At 38.0% G+C, this 19276-nt stretch overlaps 1 protein-coding gene across 2 annotated transcripts in view; it reads right to left on the minus strand.

Annotated features, from left to right (window-relative positions):
• The window catches only part of LOC106870521 (ceramide synthase 2), a 61107-nt gene that overhangs the window by 17575 nt on the left and 24256 nt on the right, over positions 1 to 19276 (minus strand). For both annotated transcript variants that reach the window (XM_014916643.3, XM_052977288.2), the window contains 2 exons: positions 2454 to 2580; positions 1410 to 1516 (listed from right to left, as the gene is read on the minus strand). In XM_014916643.3, coding sequence (XP_014772129.2) covers positions 1410 to 1516; positions 2454 to 2580 — 234 coding nt within the window. The remainder of the gene's footprint in view (positions 1 to 1409; positions 1517 to 2453; positions 2581 to 19276) is intronic.

Raw genomic sequence — 19276 nt, forward strand, 5'->3', positions numbered from 1 at the left:
TGTGTTCTTGAGCGAAACACTTCTGCTCATGTTGACAGAAGTGGGTGTACGGGGTACGTTGAGATATATACACAGTTTTCACATGGTGTGTGTGCATATCTCTCTCTCTCCATGTATGTATGTTTGTGTGTATATATATATCACCGTATTGATTATACAATCAGACGTTGCTACACACCATTGGTCACAAAGCACATCCAATTCTTTCTTGATTGCACCCTTCTCTTTCCCCTCTTGACTCAAATTGTTAAACTAAATCATCTTCCCATTGTCTAGTGGCCCTTCCCATGGAGTAGCCTCTTCCGATCACTTGGATACCACTCGCGAGATTAATGCCCCATGCACAGCATCATTGTCTAGTCTACTTTTACTAAAGTGGTATGGTTACTTTTGTAATTAGCGGGATTATTGATCATAATGATATATGGAGCAAATGATGAGGAAAATGTATGATAAACACAAGATGCAGTATATATTTGATCTGCAGAAATATAATGCAATAGAGTGTTCCTCCTCATGAACTGTGCTTGGAACACCCACTGCAGAGGATGCTGATAACTACAATGGTGAAACGGATGTAGGGAACAAGTGGCTGTGTAGTAAGAAGCTTGCTTCCCAACCACATGGTTTCAGGCACCTTGGGCTGACCAAAGCACTGTGAGTGGATTTGGTAGATGGAAACTGAAAGAAGCCCATTGCATATGTGCATGTGTGTTTACATCCCTATAACTTAGTGGTTCAGCAGAAGAGATTAATAGAATAAGCACTAAGCTTAAAAAAGAAAAGTACTGGTGTTGATTCATTCGACAAAGTCTTCTTCAAGGAGGTGCCCCAGCATGGTCAGTCAAAGGACTGAAATAAGTAGAAGCTAAAAGATATGTGTGTGTGTGTGTATCATCATCGTCGTCATTTAACGTCCGTTCTTCTTGTTGGTATGAGTTGGATGGTTTGACAGGCTGGTTGGCAACCAAAGGGAAAAGAGAAACAAGAAAAGCAGGATTCATTGGATGTGTAATGTTATCCTGCATGGAAATAGAGACTGAAAATGAGTTGAACCCCCGTAGCTGTTCACTGCATGTGAAAAAGACATTTTTACTGTATTTTTATAATTAAACATTACCAGGAATTGTATGAAAGAAATTATATTCTGTGTGTTGTAGAAGTATAAACAATTTATGAAACAAATTTCAACAATAGAATCTTATGTGGATCTCAAGGGCCAGACGGACCCCAGTTGAGAAGCACTGCTCTATTAGAATGGAGAGAGAGAGAGAGAGAGGGAGAGAGAGAAACTAGAGAGAGAGAGAAACTCGAGAGAGAAAGAGAGATTTGAGAGAGACTAGAGAGAGAGACTCAAGAGTCAGAGAGTAAGAAAATGAGACTGAAAAGGTGGGGGTTCCTTCACCTACCTGCATTCTCGAAACTTTAACATTGTACTTGGTGCATCTTGTAGTCTCCGCATCCTCATCCATTTTTTTATATGTTGACTGTTCATAGATGTTTCTTTGATGAGATGCTGCCATGAAGGAAAGAGAGAGAAAGAAAGAGAATATTATACAGAGTGATTATCAAGTCAGGACTGGCCTGCAAGAGTCCAGTGCTGGTGACATGTAAAAAGCGCTTGTGTCGGTGTCACATTAAAAGCATCCAGTACACAATCCGTTAAGTGGTCGGCATTAGGAAGGGCATCCAGCTGTAGAAACCAACTCCAATCAGACTGGAACCTGGTGCAGCTCTCCGGCTTGCCAGCTCTGGTCAAACTGTGCAACCCATGCCAGCATGGACAATGGACAGGTACATAGCACCACTACTTTTCTGCATTGAGAGATCACAGCTCTGGTACGACAGACATGTGATTAGAATGTTGCAGGATAGAATTGCAAGATGGGTTCTTCAAGGTGAGTCATCTGGCAGGAGACTTAAAGGTAGACTGAGAACGAAAGGGTTGGATAATATCCATTGCCTCGGTTTGGTTACGCTTGGGAATTCAGCAGGAAATCTAATGACAATTACTTCTGATAAGATCCTATGGAGGAGGTGCTTGAGGACTCTATTCTAAAACTGTTGTGAAGGCACATGGCTTAATGGTTAGGGTATTTGGCTTGTGGTTGTAAGAGCATGGGTTCAATTCTCAGTGGTGTGTTATGTCCTTGAGCAAGACACTTTATTTCATGTTGCTCCGGTCCACTCCACTGGCAAAAATGCGTAATACTTCGCATTCTGTGCCACACTACGTTAAGAGATTCCTTGGCAGCGGACATTTCAAGATGACCTGAAGACAGTCAACATTACTTGGTATGAATGTGCAAAAATAGCAGCTGACCAAACTCAATGCACTGAACAGCACAAATAGACCAAAAGCTAAAAACCTGTCTACCCCCACATATTACAGCTTACCCCCTACGACATCCATTGATGTCAATTGACCTGAATAAACTCTATTTCATACTCACCTTCATTTGCGTATCATCAATACTGGCTTTATTTTTTCTATAAACTTGTTCTAAGACTGGATTGTGTGAAACTTTTCTCTGATGTTCTCGAATCCCCAGGTACCGGCCTATAGGGACAATGATTAAACTGGAATTTGAAAAAAAATAATAATAATAAATAAAGGATTCAAATTAGAATTAGGGTCTGGACAGCAAAGAACTATGTACAAACTACAGAAATATCACATGTTACTTTGAAAAAATAATGATATCAATTTCATACACATAAAACTATAAACACTTTGGCATTTAAACTGGCCATGTCTGGCAGAAATATTCCACTTGTTTTATGTTCAAATTGACCAGATCCAGCCTCTCACACTGAACCTACAATTTTATTCTAAAAAAATAAACAATCACATCATTGAAATCTCAAAGCTGTCAGATAATGCATGATTAATTCAAAACAATATGAATTAATAACCATTACATTTGACAAAATAACCTGAATGCTAAATAGTAAAAAAAACAACAAAAGAACAAAATAACTAATGAAACTTGCATCTATAAAACAATTAAAAAACTATAAAACTCAGATAAAACTCAAACGTAAGTATGCATGCACAGACTGTAACATTAGGATAGAATCAGCATTCTTGTCCATCAATTTATCTGGTTGGTGACTTGCCCAAACCAAGGCCAGACTTCCACACCAGATGTCTCAATCTTCCATAGCAATCTTTGAAAACAGGCGTTGATAAAACAATAAAATAATGTCCGTAGATTCTATTAAAATTATATACATACATATATATATATGTGTGTGTGTGTGTGTGTGATTTGTTTAAATGGCACAGAAACAAAAAATACCCTAGAGTATAAGTATTTATTTTTACTACAAAAAGCTTCGCAGTTCAATGAACAGAAATCAATAAAATATTTGCCATACAAAATCTCGACCGAGCCTGGCTGTAGTCAAAACACTGAAACCAGATGAGACTTAAAGAAACCAAAAAGACTTGGTGCCATCCAGGAGACGCCAGGGATTAGATGTTTTCTATGAAGCTCAAGGATGCCCCACAGATCAGTTGTTTAGTACAGGAGTTCTTGGTAATGAGAAATGCCAGCATGTAAATACAAGCTTAAACGAACTAATGAAAAGATCACCACTTAGTGTTAATTAGGGAACATCATAAAAATAAACACATAAATTAAGTAAACACACACACACACACAGACATGTATACAAACACACACACACACAGACATGTATACAAACACATACATACACACGTATCATATTACATACAATATAAATACATTATTTAAGGAAAGTTGTGAGACAGCATGTGTGAATAAACTGCAAATAATTTTACATGTGTATAATTAACAACCTATACAGATAACCTTACTGTGTAAATAGAGCTTGTAGTTCCACCACCAGAGGGCTTCATTCGAATAGCTTTACATGCTCGTTATCAGTGAACCGAGACCAATTACTTTGTTCATTCTACAGAAGGGGACTAAGATTTCATTCGGGCGTGGGTTGACGGCGAATCCAAAGACTGCATTGGCATGGTTAGACGTGTTTCCTAATGGCACCTGGTACTTGCCCCACTCCTGATCCATATCCCGAAGCATCTCTTGCTTCTTGAGTTTTGCTCTGGCAACCCATTGCTACCATCTTTTCCCGGATACTCCCACCCACTCTTATATAAATGTAGGACAGCTTACCCCCTGGCATAAAATCACCTCCCTTACTCTCTCAAATACACCCCCCCCCATAGTTGGGCATGTTTTCCCTTTCCCCCCTTTTTCTTAATCTTCCCTTTCTTGCAAGTTCCTCGGCAAACCCATTCGTATGGAATAAGTATTCTGTATAGCAGTTGGAGTTAGGAAGGGCATCTAGCAGTGAAGCTAAAGTTGACATGGAGCACAACGCAGCCCTATGGCTGGATCCTGTTAAATTAGCTAACCCATGCCAGCATTGAAAGGAGATATTAAATGAAGATGATGATGAATAATCTGAAAGGATCTAAGCAACCCCTACCCACCAAACCAAAGAACCAACAAAACTGATCCTGAAGGACAAGGCACTTCTAAAGAACATCTGAAGAAAGAAATAACCAGATATAACCAGGCTACTGGTCTCACAACCAAACATTGTTGACCTTTGAAAGCTTTCATCTCTTTTGCCATTGTCTCTGCCTGATTCTCAGCAGAGTTATTTACGCTTTCACAAACTTCTGTCATCCCTAAGGGGAAAGTTTTTATTTATCATAAGAATACATTTGCTACCAAGTGATTATACACTGCACTACTATTTTAAATACAAAAGACATCAGTTCCCTGTCAAATTATCCTTTCGTCTTCCAATTCACAAAGCTCAAGACTTCTTTTGAAGGTCAATATCTACCAACCCCGTTTGCTATGAGGCATCTGGTCGTTAAAAAACCCGCCACAACAAATTCTTTCCGAGCCATGTGAGCATAGAAAAGTGGGGACATCAAAACAACGATGCTGAATCAGTGACAGTCCAAATGTGACACTGCACACAGCCGAAGTTCAACAAACCATGAAAACTGCATATGCAACAGAAACTCGCAGCAACCAATGTTCACGGTGGAGGCCTTGACTTAACTTTGTTAGCAACGACACACTTGAATGGAGGCACCGCCAACAGCAAAATTCCACACGTGTTGCCTAATCACCACTAAAATTTGACATAGGTCGTCGATGTGTCTTTATTAAAACTGCATAAAATTGGAGGGTGTGGGGGAAATCCTTTCAGCAACAAAACTATGTATAGTAGTGATGGAGGCGGTTTTGTAGCTTCAATGGTAAAACTGCATAAAGAGTGGTTTGTCTTCTCAGCCACAACCAACAACAGTATAGAGGATGAGTCATTATGTGGTTGCACTATCTGCTAGGCATAGCAGGTAAGTTTCTCATCAGACCACGAAACCTTTTTTTTTTTTTTTTAAAAAAGAGAGAGTCGAAAAATGTTTCGCAGGAAGCTTGCTTTGCAACCATGTGATTTCAGTTTTAGCTCCACTGTGTGGAACCCTGGGGGAAGTGTCTTCTACTAAGGCACAAGGCTGACCAATGCCAGGCTTAGAAAGAAACATAACTATTGCGGTCGATTTGTTTGACCAAAACCCTTCAATGTGGTGCCCCAGCATGGCCGCAGTCCAGTGACTGAAACAAGTGAAAGATTAAAAAAAGAAAAAACCCACTAATCCAAAACAAAACAAAAATCACACTGAAAAGGGCCATATGGTTCTTTACTCAAATGTTACTGATCCTAGCTTTGACGAGCCAAGACTATCCCAACAACTCCAGCTGCCTTCTCAGTGTTAAAATAAAGTTGTGTCATGGATCACTCTAAAAATAGAATCATCATATCTACAGGGTTGTCATACAACTCTCACATACTTAACCGTATTTCAGCTGAGATACTTCAAAAGTTTTAATTCAGCTAATTTTCTTCCATTAATACCTGTCCACCTGTGACTGGCTGGCGAACACATTCGCTATTAACAGCTATCAGCAGTCCCACCTCAATTTACTACTTGCTTTCTTGTTAAAGAACAGTTTTCTGTCAATATTTCAAACCACTACACCTTATACGTTACACTGATAAACAAAAACAAGGCAGGTGTCACGCAAGCAAGATAGTAGTTTTAGTGAGAGAGTAGACACCTTGAAATATATACAGGTATACAGACTAACTCCAGCTTATGCCATGTCGAGTTACGTCTTTACTGGCGCTTTCTTTTCCTTTAATCATGATTCTTTTATTTTATTTAGAGAAATTAATGGGGAAAATAAACACCAACTTCAGTCAATTTATCCAACTTTTTACGTCGCTCTCAGGAAACATTTAAAAGCATAAAAAATATTTTATATATATTATATATATATACAGTCCAAATTTACAGAAAACAAACGATGAAGACAGGTGATGGAATAAAAAGCAGGTGTGTCTATGTATATTCACCTGAAAACACTTACTGAAGTGAAAAATCAAATAAAATACATGGGGAAATATGTACACATTATTTATTAACACAATTATATATAAATAAAGTTTTGAAAACTTTTTTTTTTGTGCTATTTGGTTTTTGGGTTAAATCACATGTCTGAATCAATTAGCGAGATATATATCTGTTTATAGTTAATCCACCAGACACATGGCGGTCACATTAAAAGAACAATGATTCACACAACGTTAACATGTTCTAGTAACACACACACACACACACACAATTTCTCGTATCAAGGTCACTCTAGGCGTGGCTGTATGGTTACGAAGCCTGCATCCCAACCATGTCGTCGTGGGTTCAGCACTGCTGCTGACGAAAGCGATGTGAGTGGATTTGGGAGACATAAACTGAAAGAAACCCATTGTGTGTGTGTATTAATAATATATTCCATGTGCACGTCCTCTGGTTGTTTGTTGGTGTTATTTTTAATGTTCATTTATTTAATTTGACTACATATATATATGTGAGTAAAAATAAATACAAAAAAAAGGGTTTTGTATGATCGTGTATAGAGGAATATATTATTTTATTTAAAAGAGTTCCAACTCTGTCTGTTTTTTATGTTTTATTTATATTCTTGTAAAATTAATGTAGGATATAGAATATGGAGTATATAATATAAAATATAAAAATGGATGGTACAATGAAATGAAGTATTGAATGTCTTATTGAATATATGAAATATGTCTTATTGAATATATCATCATCATTCAACGTCCATTGTCCATGCTGGCATGGGTTGGACAATTTGACCAGGGCTGGCAAAAATATGAGAAGACCTGCCCACCACAACAGAATTGAGATCCTCAGACCAAGATGTCACGTAAAAAGCATTGGTGTAGGTGCTGATGCCTCATAAAAAACACAGGGGCTGGTGCCATGTAAAAAGCATCCAGTCTACTCTGGAATGGTTGGTGCTAGGAACGGTTTCCAGCTGCAGAAACCAAACCAAAATAAACTATGGAACCTGGTGTGTCTCTAGGCCTTGTCAGTTCCATCTGAGCCATCCAAACCATGCCACCATGGGAAAGGGACATTAAATGCTGATGATGATGATGATGACAACGACATACACCCATGCACATACAGACTGGTCCCACAGCCTTTCCTCAAAATAGCTGCAGTGAAATCCTGTCAGTGACATGACAAAACATGTGGCATGAAATAATAAATCTTTAAATGAAGTTAAGTTTTTGTGTTTTTGAATGGCTAAAATGTGTCTTCTAAGCTGTAATTGTTTTAGTTTCAACATGGTCTCAGATCAAATCACTTGCCAGACAAGTACTTGGTTTCAAATTCTGGAACAAGGCCCGTAATTTTGGGGAACAGGGTTAGTGTATTGCATAAGCCCCAGTTCTCAACTGGTACTTTATTTCGTCAACCCCCAAAGGGTGAAAGGCAAAGCTGACCCTGGTGGAATTTGAACTCAGAATGTAAAGTTGGAAGAAATGCCGCTAAGTATTTTTCCTGGCATGGTAACGATTCTGCCAGGTCACCACAGCCTTATGTGTGGGGGTCAGCATCATCATTTAACGCATGTGTGTGTGTGAATATTAGAAAGTCAGTTACAATGGTCAAGAAATAAACAAAAATAGAGAAAAGCTAAGCAGAAAATATTTATGTATTTTATTATTGTTGTTTTGTGTATTTGCAAGTCACTTCTTGTATTAAGTCTCTTTCATGTCTGTGTTTGGTAAAAAGAAAAAAAGTCAACGCATTTAGAATGTTACAAGGTTAGAATTACTATTCTTATCTATCTATTAATATTTCATATCGAAAATAAATTATAAAAGTGTCAATGGCCGTATGAGGGATGACAATGTGTAGTGTGGTGTATAGGTGTGTGTGTGTGTGGACTGTGCAGGTTGCAGTACTGATTACTCATCAAGGGACTCAGTAAACCTGAATAAGAAATTATGTGGTGTGTTTATATAATAAATTGTAATTTGCACTGTGAACAGGGAGATCTGAAAGTTCAGTCCCACTATGTGACACCTTGGGTGAATGTCTTCTACAAGAGCCTTGGGTTGACCAAGGTCTCATGAATGGATTTGGTAGACAGAAACTGAAAGAAGCCCACAGTGTATATTATGTGTGTAACCTTTTGTTTTGATGTCAGGTAATGATTGTAAGTTAGCATCACTGCTATACAAGTGATGTTATTCATTTCTAGTCTTCTGTGAAAAACAGATTTTGGTCACTGGGAAATAATAGCTTACTTGGAAACAGAGAAGGGTTGGCAAAAGGAAGGGCATCCAACTGCAGAAAACCTGCCCTAATAAATTTCACTTGATCCATGCAAGTGGTTGTTAGAAATGAGATGATAATGATTAAACACACACACGCACGTGCACAGAGAATACCACTAACTCAAGCTACACCAGTTTCCATTTAATCAAACATGTTGTACCACATGTCTAAAGAATCGTTATTATAACGATGTTTTGCCAGCTGTCAGTTACTTGTGTGCTTTTGCTGGTATTTATACACACTTGAATTGTTCAAAGGCTGTGAGTGTATACGTGTACATGCGTGCGCACATGCACGTGCACAAGTGTGTGCGTACTTGTAGGGGGAAAATAACAAAGACATACAAGCTCAATGAGGGGCAGAAAGACTCTTTGCAGTTGTTGACGCTGCTAGAAATAGCAGTCAAATCTCCTCCAAGAATTGTGCTCTTTTTTGACTAACCAAAGCTGGTGGTTAGGGTATTGCACTCATGATTGCTAGATTGTAGGATCAATTCCCAGACCAGGCAGCGAATTGTGTTCTTTAGCAAAACACTTCATCTGACATGTGGAGCACTTGTGCACCAGTACAGGCAATGTCGATTTGATGGTGGGAGCAAAGCTAATGTACAGCATATACGGGTTGGTCACCATGAACAAATCTTTTCTGCAAGCCATTCAGCAAAAACTGAACATTCATATGTCATCTTTTATCAAACACAGAGCTGAGCAAGATTTCACTGCTATTTCTAGCAGAATGAATGACCAGGCAGCATCACCCACATTAACTGGCAGAATGCAGCAGCAAGGAACGATAAGGTACCGTGTGGTATTTCGACTGTGTAAAGTGATAAGTTAAGCAATTTCTTAAATGCAAGGAATTCCAGAAATACTAAACTTTCTGTTCACAGGATATTTGGAGTGTTTGATTACATACACACATGCACAGCGTACATACATAACAGGCATATATTTTAATATTTCGTTTTGGCAGTGCAGTGCTAACACCCTGGTGTTAGGACTCGATACACACATGCTTCAGTATGAAGCATCAGTCGAGAACAGAACGGTTAATAAGAAATTGGGATAAGAAAGGAATAAACAATTACATGCTCAGCTATGAGTACCTTTTAGCAGAAATAGCTGTAATAAACTAATGGAGTTCAAAACACGTTTATTCCTTTTAATGTTTGTTTTCATGGCAAGTTATAATATATAAAAAAAAAAAACAATTTACATTAAATTGAAGGATTACTCAATATTTTCTGTAAAGTAATGTCTGTTTATTTTCTTCTCTTTAACAAGAATAGCATTGACAGTTTCAGACTGTCTGATGAAAGCTCAGCAGAACAAACCTTCGAAGTCACTGTTAACTCTATTCTTCGAAAAAGGACATTTATACACACACACGTATATAAGCACTTAGTTGATTACGAAGTAATTTCATAATGAGACTAAGAAGGGGGGTGACTGAGAGTATTAAAGGAAGTCACTATAATTAGTTTCCCATCAACTCCCATCACTTTCTCTGCCAATGGATGTATGTATGTATGCGAGTATACGCGTATACTTTATATACACGCATGTACACACGCCTATATACATACACAGACATATGCATACATACATAGACACACATATGAACACATGCACATGCAAATATGCATACACACACACGTGTACATACATACATATGTATATACACATGCACACGTGTGTGTATATATAGACACACAAACATACATGCGTGTATATACATACATTCATACACAGATTATATATATATATATATATATATATATATATAGTGGAGTTGAATGCTAACATACTTAATGCAGTAAGTAACAAAAATTTAATTAAAATTCCAACTTGAGTGAAAAGAACATATTAAATACATGATTCAGTGACCTTTAATAGTACATGACCACCCCAGTATGTTTCAGTCTTATTAGAGCACATCAGCAAAGCATAGTCTAACTTGTGGAAGTTCTCCAAATGACTTCAGAACAAAGTGGACCCCATTCTATGTTTGATTACTTTTTATCTATCTTTTACCTTCTACTTGTTCCTGTCATTAGACTATGGCCATGCGAGAGCACTGCTTTGAAGAATTCTTAATCAAATAAATCAACCCTAGTACTTTTATTTTTTTAAGCCTGATACTTATTCTCTTGATCTCTTTTACTGAACTGCTAAGTTACAGGGACATAAACACACGACCACCAGTTTTCAAGCGGAGGTAGGGGAAAAATTCAGATACAAAGACACGGACATATAGATACCTGCACACGTGCACACACACAATGGGCTTCTTTTAGTTTCCATCAACCAAATCCACTCACAAAGCTTTGGTCGGCTCAAGGCTATAGTAGAAGACACCTGCCCAAGGTGCCATGCTGTGAAACTGAACTCAGAACCATATGGTTTGAAAGCAAACTTCTTACCACACAGCCACTCCTGCACCCACTAAAATGTTAGGGTTAGCTTTTGAATAAATCTAATTAGTTATAATTTCTTAATTATATTTTAATTCAAATTATGTCTAGTGTTCCAGTGTTTACTTGATTTAAAGTCTCCATGCAGCAGGCATTCCTGGGTATCTTTCCCATGCCATTTTCTCTCTCTCTCTCTCTCTCTCTTACACACACACACACACTAACACATTCAAGACTCCTTGCTATGATTCTTTCAACCTACTTAGCTTTTTTTTTCAAGTGGTACTTAAGAAAAAAACTTAAATAAGTAGAAATGGTTGTAGAGAGAAGTCTTAAATAATGTGTGTGTAACTATGTTTAGATTGAACATTAGATTTGAAGAATCAATTGAGCCTTATTCAACAAATAAAAATTTATGTGTGTGTTTACATATATGTGCATAAATACATGTAAACATCTTTATCTATACACACACCCATACACACATATCCACATACCCGTGCATAGATATATATACACAACCACACATACACCCCCATATATACACACATGTATATAGACACCCCACATATACACACACACATACACCCATACACATACAAACTTGTATATTTCTGATCCTTTTTTAAGAACCAGTGCTTAGCTCTAGTTTTATGGCAAGAAACACAGGAGAGAGACACATGAGAGCCTTACAGAACGTAAATAATCCCATCACATCAAAGACACACACAATTCTTTAAATACACATAAACACACACAGCAATTTAATTCCAAGTCTAATGAAAAGTAAGAAAAACAAGCAAATATATTCTTAATCCCAAATATCCATCGGATTGATTCTCATGTTCAGAATCCAGAGCGGGGAAATGATGAAATCTGTCCCATGATGATAAGGCTAGTCTCAGCAGACCAAGCAACATTTTAATTAATTCAAAGAGCACAGCAATGAATTCTATACACTACTGTGTATATATATAGGTGCAGGTGTGGAGGTGAGGTAAGAAGTTTGCTTCCTAGCCGTGTGGTCTTTGGTTCAATCTCACTGCACAGCACCTTAGGCAAATATCTTCTACTATAGCTCTGGGCCAACCAAAGCATTGTGAAACCCATAGCATATATATATATATATATATATATATATATATATATATATATATATATATATATAAATAAATTGTAAATGCAAAAATAAAAACAAATTGAATAAAAACAATATATATATATACATACACACACATGAGTGAGGTACTGAAAAGTTCCTGGGTTTATGGGTATTGTGCAAGGCCTGGTTGGAGGTCCAACCTTTCAAGTTCTTTTACAGGGCTTAGAAAAACTGAAGGACTGCTCCAATAAGTGTGTGAATCTGAGAGGGGAATATGTTGAATAAAATCATAATTAACTGATCCTCCTCTATTTTCTTTTAACCAAAACCAGGAACTTTTCAGCACCACCTTGTATACATATATATCTCCCCAATTCTCTGTAAAAAAAATTTTGTTTGCAGGTACTGCCAATTGGGAAGAACTCAGTCTTATTGTTAAAGGTGCAAAACTGAACAGCACCAATTGGTCAATAACTGATGAAAAATTATGGACCTTCTGTTTGTCTCCAGTTCGTTTTTACATTCAGTATATGTTACGTTGCTTGTTTATACATTTTTTCATTTATATATATATATATATATGTATGTATGTATGTATGTATGTATATACATTGAAGGAAGGCTAACTGGGAAGTTTGTATGTGGCAAATGCTCAGGGGCAATTAAACACTGAAAATGTGCAGAAAACAGCTCCTGTCATATTCCAGGGGGGAAAAACTACAATGACGAACCGCTGTGTGTTTAGTCTGCAGTATTGGTCCTCAGTGAGATAGACAGAGGCAAGATATAACACGCTTTGTATATCAGTCATTGCCTCTATGACACAGGTCTTTTATCAGAATTGACTTGGAGTTATGCAACAACAACAAGAGGCATCCAAGAATAGAGTAGAGCAAGGAGAGAGTGTATATAACATGTTCAGACTGGCATAGTACACCGTATATGATTAATGACAGTGGGTTGAACAACTAGACAGAGACATGGTGTTATCTGCAACAATGGATTTGAGGGTTGTGGGTTTGCACTCAGTTGTTTCAACCAACAAACTATGTTCTACAAGTCTGCAGGATCAAACGAAACTGATGCGATTCAGGAGGGAGAGGGATCCATGCAGAATTATTATTATTATTGTGCCAAACAAAATACTTAACATTTCGTCCATCTTTATGTTCTGAGTTTAAATTCAACAAAGGTTAACTTTGCCTTTCATCTTTTTGGGGGTTGATAAAATAAGGACCAGTTGAGCATTGGGTGGGGTCAATGCAGTCAACTTACTCTCTCCCCTGAATTTGCTGGCCTTGTGCAAAATTTGAAACTAATAATACTACTACCACTAATAATAATCCTTGCTATTATAGGCACAAGGCCTGAAATTTGTGGGGAGGGGATAAAGTTGATTACATTGATCCCAGTACACAGCTGGTACTTGTTTCATCAACCCCAAAAGGATGAAAGGCAAAGTTGGCCTCGGCGGAATTTGAACTCAGAACATAAAGAGGGATGAAAGGCTACAAAGCTTATTGCCAAAATAATAATAATAATAATAATAATAATCCTTTTTATTATAGGCACAAGGCCTGGAATTTGGGAGGGGAAGAAGTCAATTACACCGCCCCCCCCCCCCCCAGTACACAACTGGTACTTATTTTATCGATCCCAAAAGGATGAAAGACAAAGTTGACTTTGGTGTAATTTGAGCTCAGAACATGAAGACAGACAAAATGCCACTAAGCATTTTGCCTGGTGTGCTAATGGTTCTACCAGCTCACTGCAATAATAATAATGATAATAATGATAATAATAATGATAATAATAATAATAATAATGCTTAGCAGTATTTCATCTGTCTTTACATTCTGAGTTCAAATTCCGCCGAGGTCAACTTTGCCTTTCATCCTTTCAGGGTCGATAAATCAAGTACCCCCTCCCCCAAAATTCCAGGCCTTGTGCCTACAGTAAAAAAGAATGATAATAATAATAATAATAATAATAATAATAGTAGTAGTAGTAGTAGTAGTAGTAGTAGTAGTAGTAGTAGTAGTAGTAGTAGTAGTAAGAGCTCTTCTGTGTGTGTATGTACACACACAAAAACATGCATGCACAACACACACTCACTCTGTTAGACTTGAAATATTTTTGTGAAAGGTAACTGCTGATGTGGTACAGAAATTATAGAAGAAGGCATGTTTGGTAGTTATTTTGTCATTCATTAAAAAACAAAAAAAGGTGTCAAATAAAACAAGAATTATTTAAATAGCAGCAGTGACCTCTGATTTCCCAGCTGCTGTATACAGGGCTGGTTGTTATAATCAAAATTTATCTATTGAATGGTTGATTAAATCATAATAATTACAGTGATAATCACCATATTACTGGTAATGAATGTGTGTGGGTGTGCAAGACCCACACATAAATAAATACAGTCACGTATCCACATACAGACATATGTGCACTGTATGTAAATATGCACACAATCTTGCATATACATACATACATACATATAAGCACACACACAAATGCTGGTTTCGATAGTTCCCACATGTTGCTCCAAATTCCTTTGTATTTCAGCAACAGATTAAATATTTTCTACAACGTTAATTAGTGTTGTAGTAGTAGTTATGTAGCAGCCCACCCACACCTACAGACAATCCTTTTGAAGCAGGCCTACATAGAAGACTGTGATTGGGCAGAATTATGCTCAAAGGCTCTGTTTATTGTCCCTTACAATTTTTTTAAAAATTTTTACAGGGACATCCAATGTATTTCCTTATATAATATAAGGTTTGATAGGGTAAAGGGTAAAGACCCCCTTCAGTCATGAATGACCATGGGACCGCACCCAGAACCCCCCCCCCCCCATCCAGAGGCACAAGTCCGGGCAAGGCTGTTTATGGAAGACCAGCAGTCGATCATCCATACCTGTCTCCGCTCCCCAAGTCACTGATGTTATCCAAGGGAAAGGCAAAGGGGCTGATACAGCTTGGCACCAATGACGTCTACAGATGAGTGAACTGGAGTAACGTGAAATAAAGTGTCTTGCCCAAAAGTACAACACACAGCCTGGTCCGGGAATTGAACTCACTACCACATGATTGTGAGCGTGACGCTCTAACCACTGAGCCATGCGCCTTCATTAGGGTCTAATATCTTTGTTTCAGTGATTAGACCATGCTGGGGCATCTGCCTTGGAGAATTTGATCAAACAAATTGACTCCAGTACTTTCTTTTTTTTTAAGCCTGGTATTTATTCTATTTTGTATCAGATCTCTTTTGCTGAACCACTAAGTTATGGGGATGTAAACACACTGACACTGGTTGTCAAGCAGTGGCATGGGACCAACACACACACACACACACACGACAGGGTTCTTTCAGTTTCTGTCTACCAAATCCACTCACAAGGCTTTAGTCGGACTGAGCCTTTAGTAGAAGACACTTGCCCAAGGTGCCACACAGTGGGACTGAACCTGAAACCATGTGGTTGGAGAGGCAAGCTTCTTACCACAAGCCACGCCTGCACCCGTTTACACCCCTGTAACCTAATGGCTCGGCAAAAGGGAGTGACAGAATAAGTACCAGGTTTTAAAAAAAAAAGGAAAGAAAACCCCTAAATACTGGGGTTGATTTGTTCAATCCAAACCTTTTAAGGTGGTGTCTCAGCACGACCCCGCAGTCCAATGACCAAATTAAGTAAAAACACAGAAGATACATTGTTTTAACAATAAAAAGAAGTTAATTATCCATGCAAATGCAGAAAGTATGCCAATGCATCTCGTTACACACAAATACCTTTACAGCATATGATAAAAGACACACAAACACAGACCACAGCAAACAGATACCAAATAGCTATTGACCTACATCCACAGAGAGAGAGAGAGAGAGCCTTAGTTATGACCTTGATATGACAGGTCTTGCACAGTGACAAGTGGCAGCACCATCACATATGCACCGAGCATGCTTAGCTGCAACCCTGGGTATTTTCCCTTGTCCTTACTATCTCGCCTGTAACACACGTTATATTACAACACTTAATGTAGCCAAACACTTATAAACACACACTCATCTCTATGGCATGACATACATAAATATATACACTCACACACACCTTTATAATATCTGACATACACATGTATCACATATCACAAAGTCACACACACACACTAATTATGAAGGAGTTAAGTAGAGATGTTGGCTGTTCGTCTTTCTCTTTCTGTGTATATATATATATATATATATATATATATATGTCTGAATGTAGAGACAATTTACTACTGGCACTCCGTTGGTTACGACGAGTGTTCCAATTAATCCAATAAATGGAAGAGTCTGCTCGTGAAATTAACGTGCAAGTGGCTCAGCACTCCACAGACACGTGTACCCTTAATGTAGTTCTCAGGGAGATTCAGTGTGACACAGAAAGTGACAAGGCTGGCCCCCTTTGAATTATGGGTACAACTCATTTTGGTCAGCTGAATGGACAGGAACAACATGGAATAAAGTGTCTTGCTCAAGGACACAATGTGCCACTGGGAATTGAACTCGTGAGCAGAATACCTTAACTACATCACACGTGATATGTCATTGTCATCATAATCATTTTAACATCCACTTTTCCATGAGTCAGGTGGAATTCATGGATGCAGATTTTCTACACTAAGTCACAGGGATGTGAACAAACCAACACAGGTTGTTAAGTAGTGGTAAGGGCCAAACATAACACACACACACACAAGGCTACTTTCAGTTTCTATCAACCAGAGCTACAGTAGAAGACATTTGCCCAAGGTGCTGCACAATAAAACTGAACCAAAAACCACATGGTTAGGAAGCAAGCTTCTTAACCACACAGCCATACCTGTACCTGTATAAAAGTTTGATATAATGTCATTACTTTTGCATCAGGGTTTCATGCTGGTGTCCATGGGACTTAGAGCTTCAATAAATTTCTGTAATGGTTGAGAAAGACAACAACTGTTGAAATCTGTTGTGACTTACCACACGAACACCAGTGTGAAACAACAGTTACTAAACTCGCTCTGTACTAAAACTACAACAACAGATGGTTTGTTTAGTTCTGCATTGGTAGGCAGGTCAGTTCAATGGTATCAGCTGGTCTGCCACCTGTGAAATTTGACAATACCAAGTGTTGTTGCAAATAGTAAGTAGTTACTAGTGTGCCAGTAATATCAGATGAAAACATATTACGGTCAGTTGGTGTTGTGTGTCCCTGTATTTGATGTAATTATTGCAAGGTGTCAGCAGAGGTGGTAATCAGAGGGAATAATCTTACTTTGAGCAAGCAGTTCTTATCTTATACGACAGCTGCATATAGGTCAACTCGAATTAAGGTGATCTTTCTTGTGTGTTAGCAGTCAATCAAGTTCATTAACAATGCAATTTTTTTTTTTATGGTGACAATGCTGAAGAAGACTGCTAGCTGGTAGAGTTTTCTCTGTCCAGTATCTGAAAGAGTGCATGTGTTGCATAAATCTTTTTTTGAAGTCATTAGCTGTTAAGCCGGCATAGATTATTAGAATATCATTGAAGAGAGTGAGATGGCTATAGAAACAACAGCTTTTGAGAGGCAGAATCCCCAGGGGACAGTTAAAGTGGTTTCTGTACTATTAGCTTAAAACAGTGCTGTTTCTGTAAATACAGGATTTTGTAACATTCAATGATAGAACACAATATTGTCTAGTCATTAACAGATAATCTTTATGTTATGGGCAACAAAAAGTTTGTGGTACTTGTAGGTGTTTGGGAAAAGTGAGTTAGAATCAAGAAACTGCTACCTTATATTTGTGGAGACATCTAGATTGTCTGGAGGATTAAATCAGATTATCTTTTTCTTTCTAACTCTCTTTTGGGTATGATTTTCTATGTGCTTTAACCTATCACCAAAGCCACTCCTTGTTAGAGCCTCATAAAGAGGTGTGGTCCTGTTGAATATCTTTTGGGATTGATAAATTAAGTACCAGTTGCATACTGGGGTCGATCTAATCGACTGGTCCCCTCCCCCCAAATTTCAGGTCTTGCGCCCAGAGTAGAAAAGAATCACACCATTCGGGCTTTGAGAAGTTAATGTCTTTCATGGTTGACAGCCATATTGTTGGGTTTTAAATAAGCATTGTTGGAAACAGTTCAAACAAACATTGCTCAGCTTAAGTAAACTACTAAACTACTAAAAACGTTTTTAGTCAATAGTAATAAAAGCCGTTTTACAGGACAAATACATTCAACACAGATATTTGCAAATTACCACACAGCTATATAAATTATTTTTCTAAACAATTTAAGTTTTATTTATAAAAGGATTGAGTCACAATTTAATTGCAAGGAAATGAAAAGAAAATAGGGGGGTGAGCAGCAAAAGATGGCAGGGGAGTAGACCCCAGAACAAATGCCATGTTCAGCTGTGCCCTGCAGACATGATTGCAATGGTGTTGCCACGGAGAATGGCCAGCAACACTCACTGCAGCAGCTGTCCCCAACTTGCAGGGCCCGTTTCTCAGATGGGCTGTAGTTTTCCCAATTTTATAGAGGAAATTAGCAGTGTGGGGTTCGAGAACACCTGAGGTCTTGATGGCAACTGGCACAAACTGCGAATGACCATTAAGCCACATGCCTTCACTATGAAGGTAAAAGAAAATAAAGATGAGGTAAATGACCTCCTGTTAAAATAGAAAGTGAGATATCAGCCATCCACACATTCACTGAAAATACTCCCTTGTGATGTTTGTCACAAGAGAGAGAAAGAAAGGAAAGACGTTCTAATTTCTGACAAATAAACAAAATCTGATGCTGACTATTAATGGAGTTATGTAGAAGACCTGACACAATTCTTCAATTTTGTTAACACCAAAACACCAGTCGACTGACAGAATATTGAATATCTCAGATATCAGAGCACAAAACCTCTTTTTCTGGGAGTGTACAAGGGAAAATGACATTAAAACAATTATTTTGAATGTTTTTATCTTTTACGTGTTTCAGTCACTGAACTGTGGCCATGCTGGAGCACTGTTGTTTT

The sequence above is a fragment of the Octopus bimaculoides genome, chromosome 27, assembly GCF_046866305.1.
Source record: "Octopus bimaculoides isolate indiv1 chromosome 27, ASM4686630v1, whole genome shotgun sequence".
Lineage (NCBI taxonomy): Eukaryota > Metazoa > Mollusca > Cephalopoda > Octopoda > Octopodidae > Octopus > Octopus bimaculoides.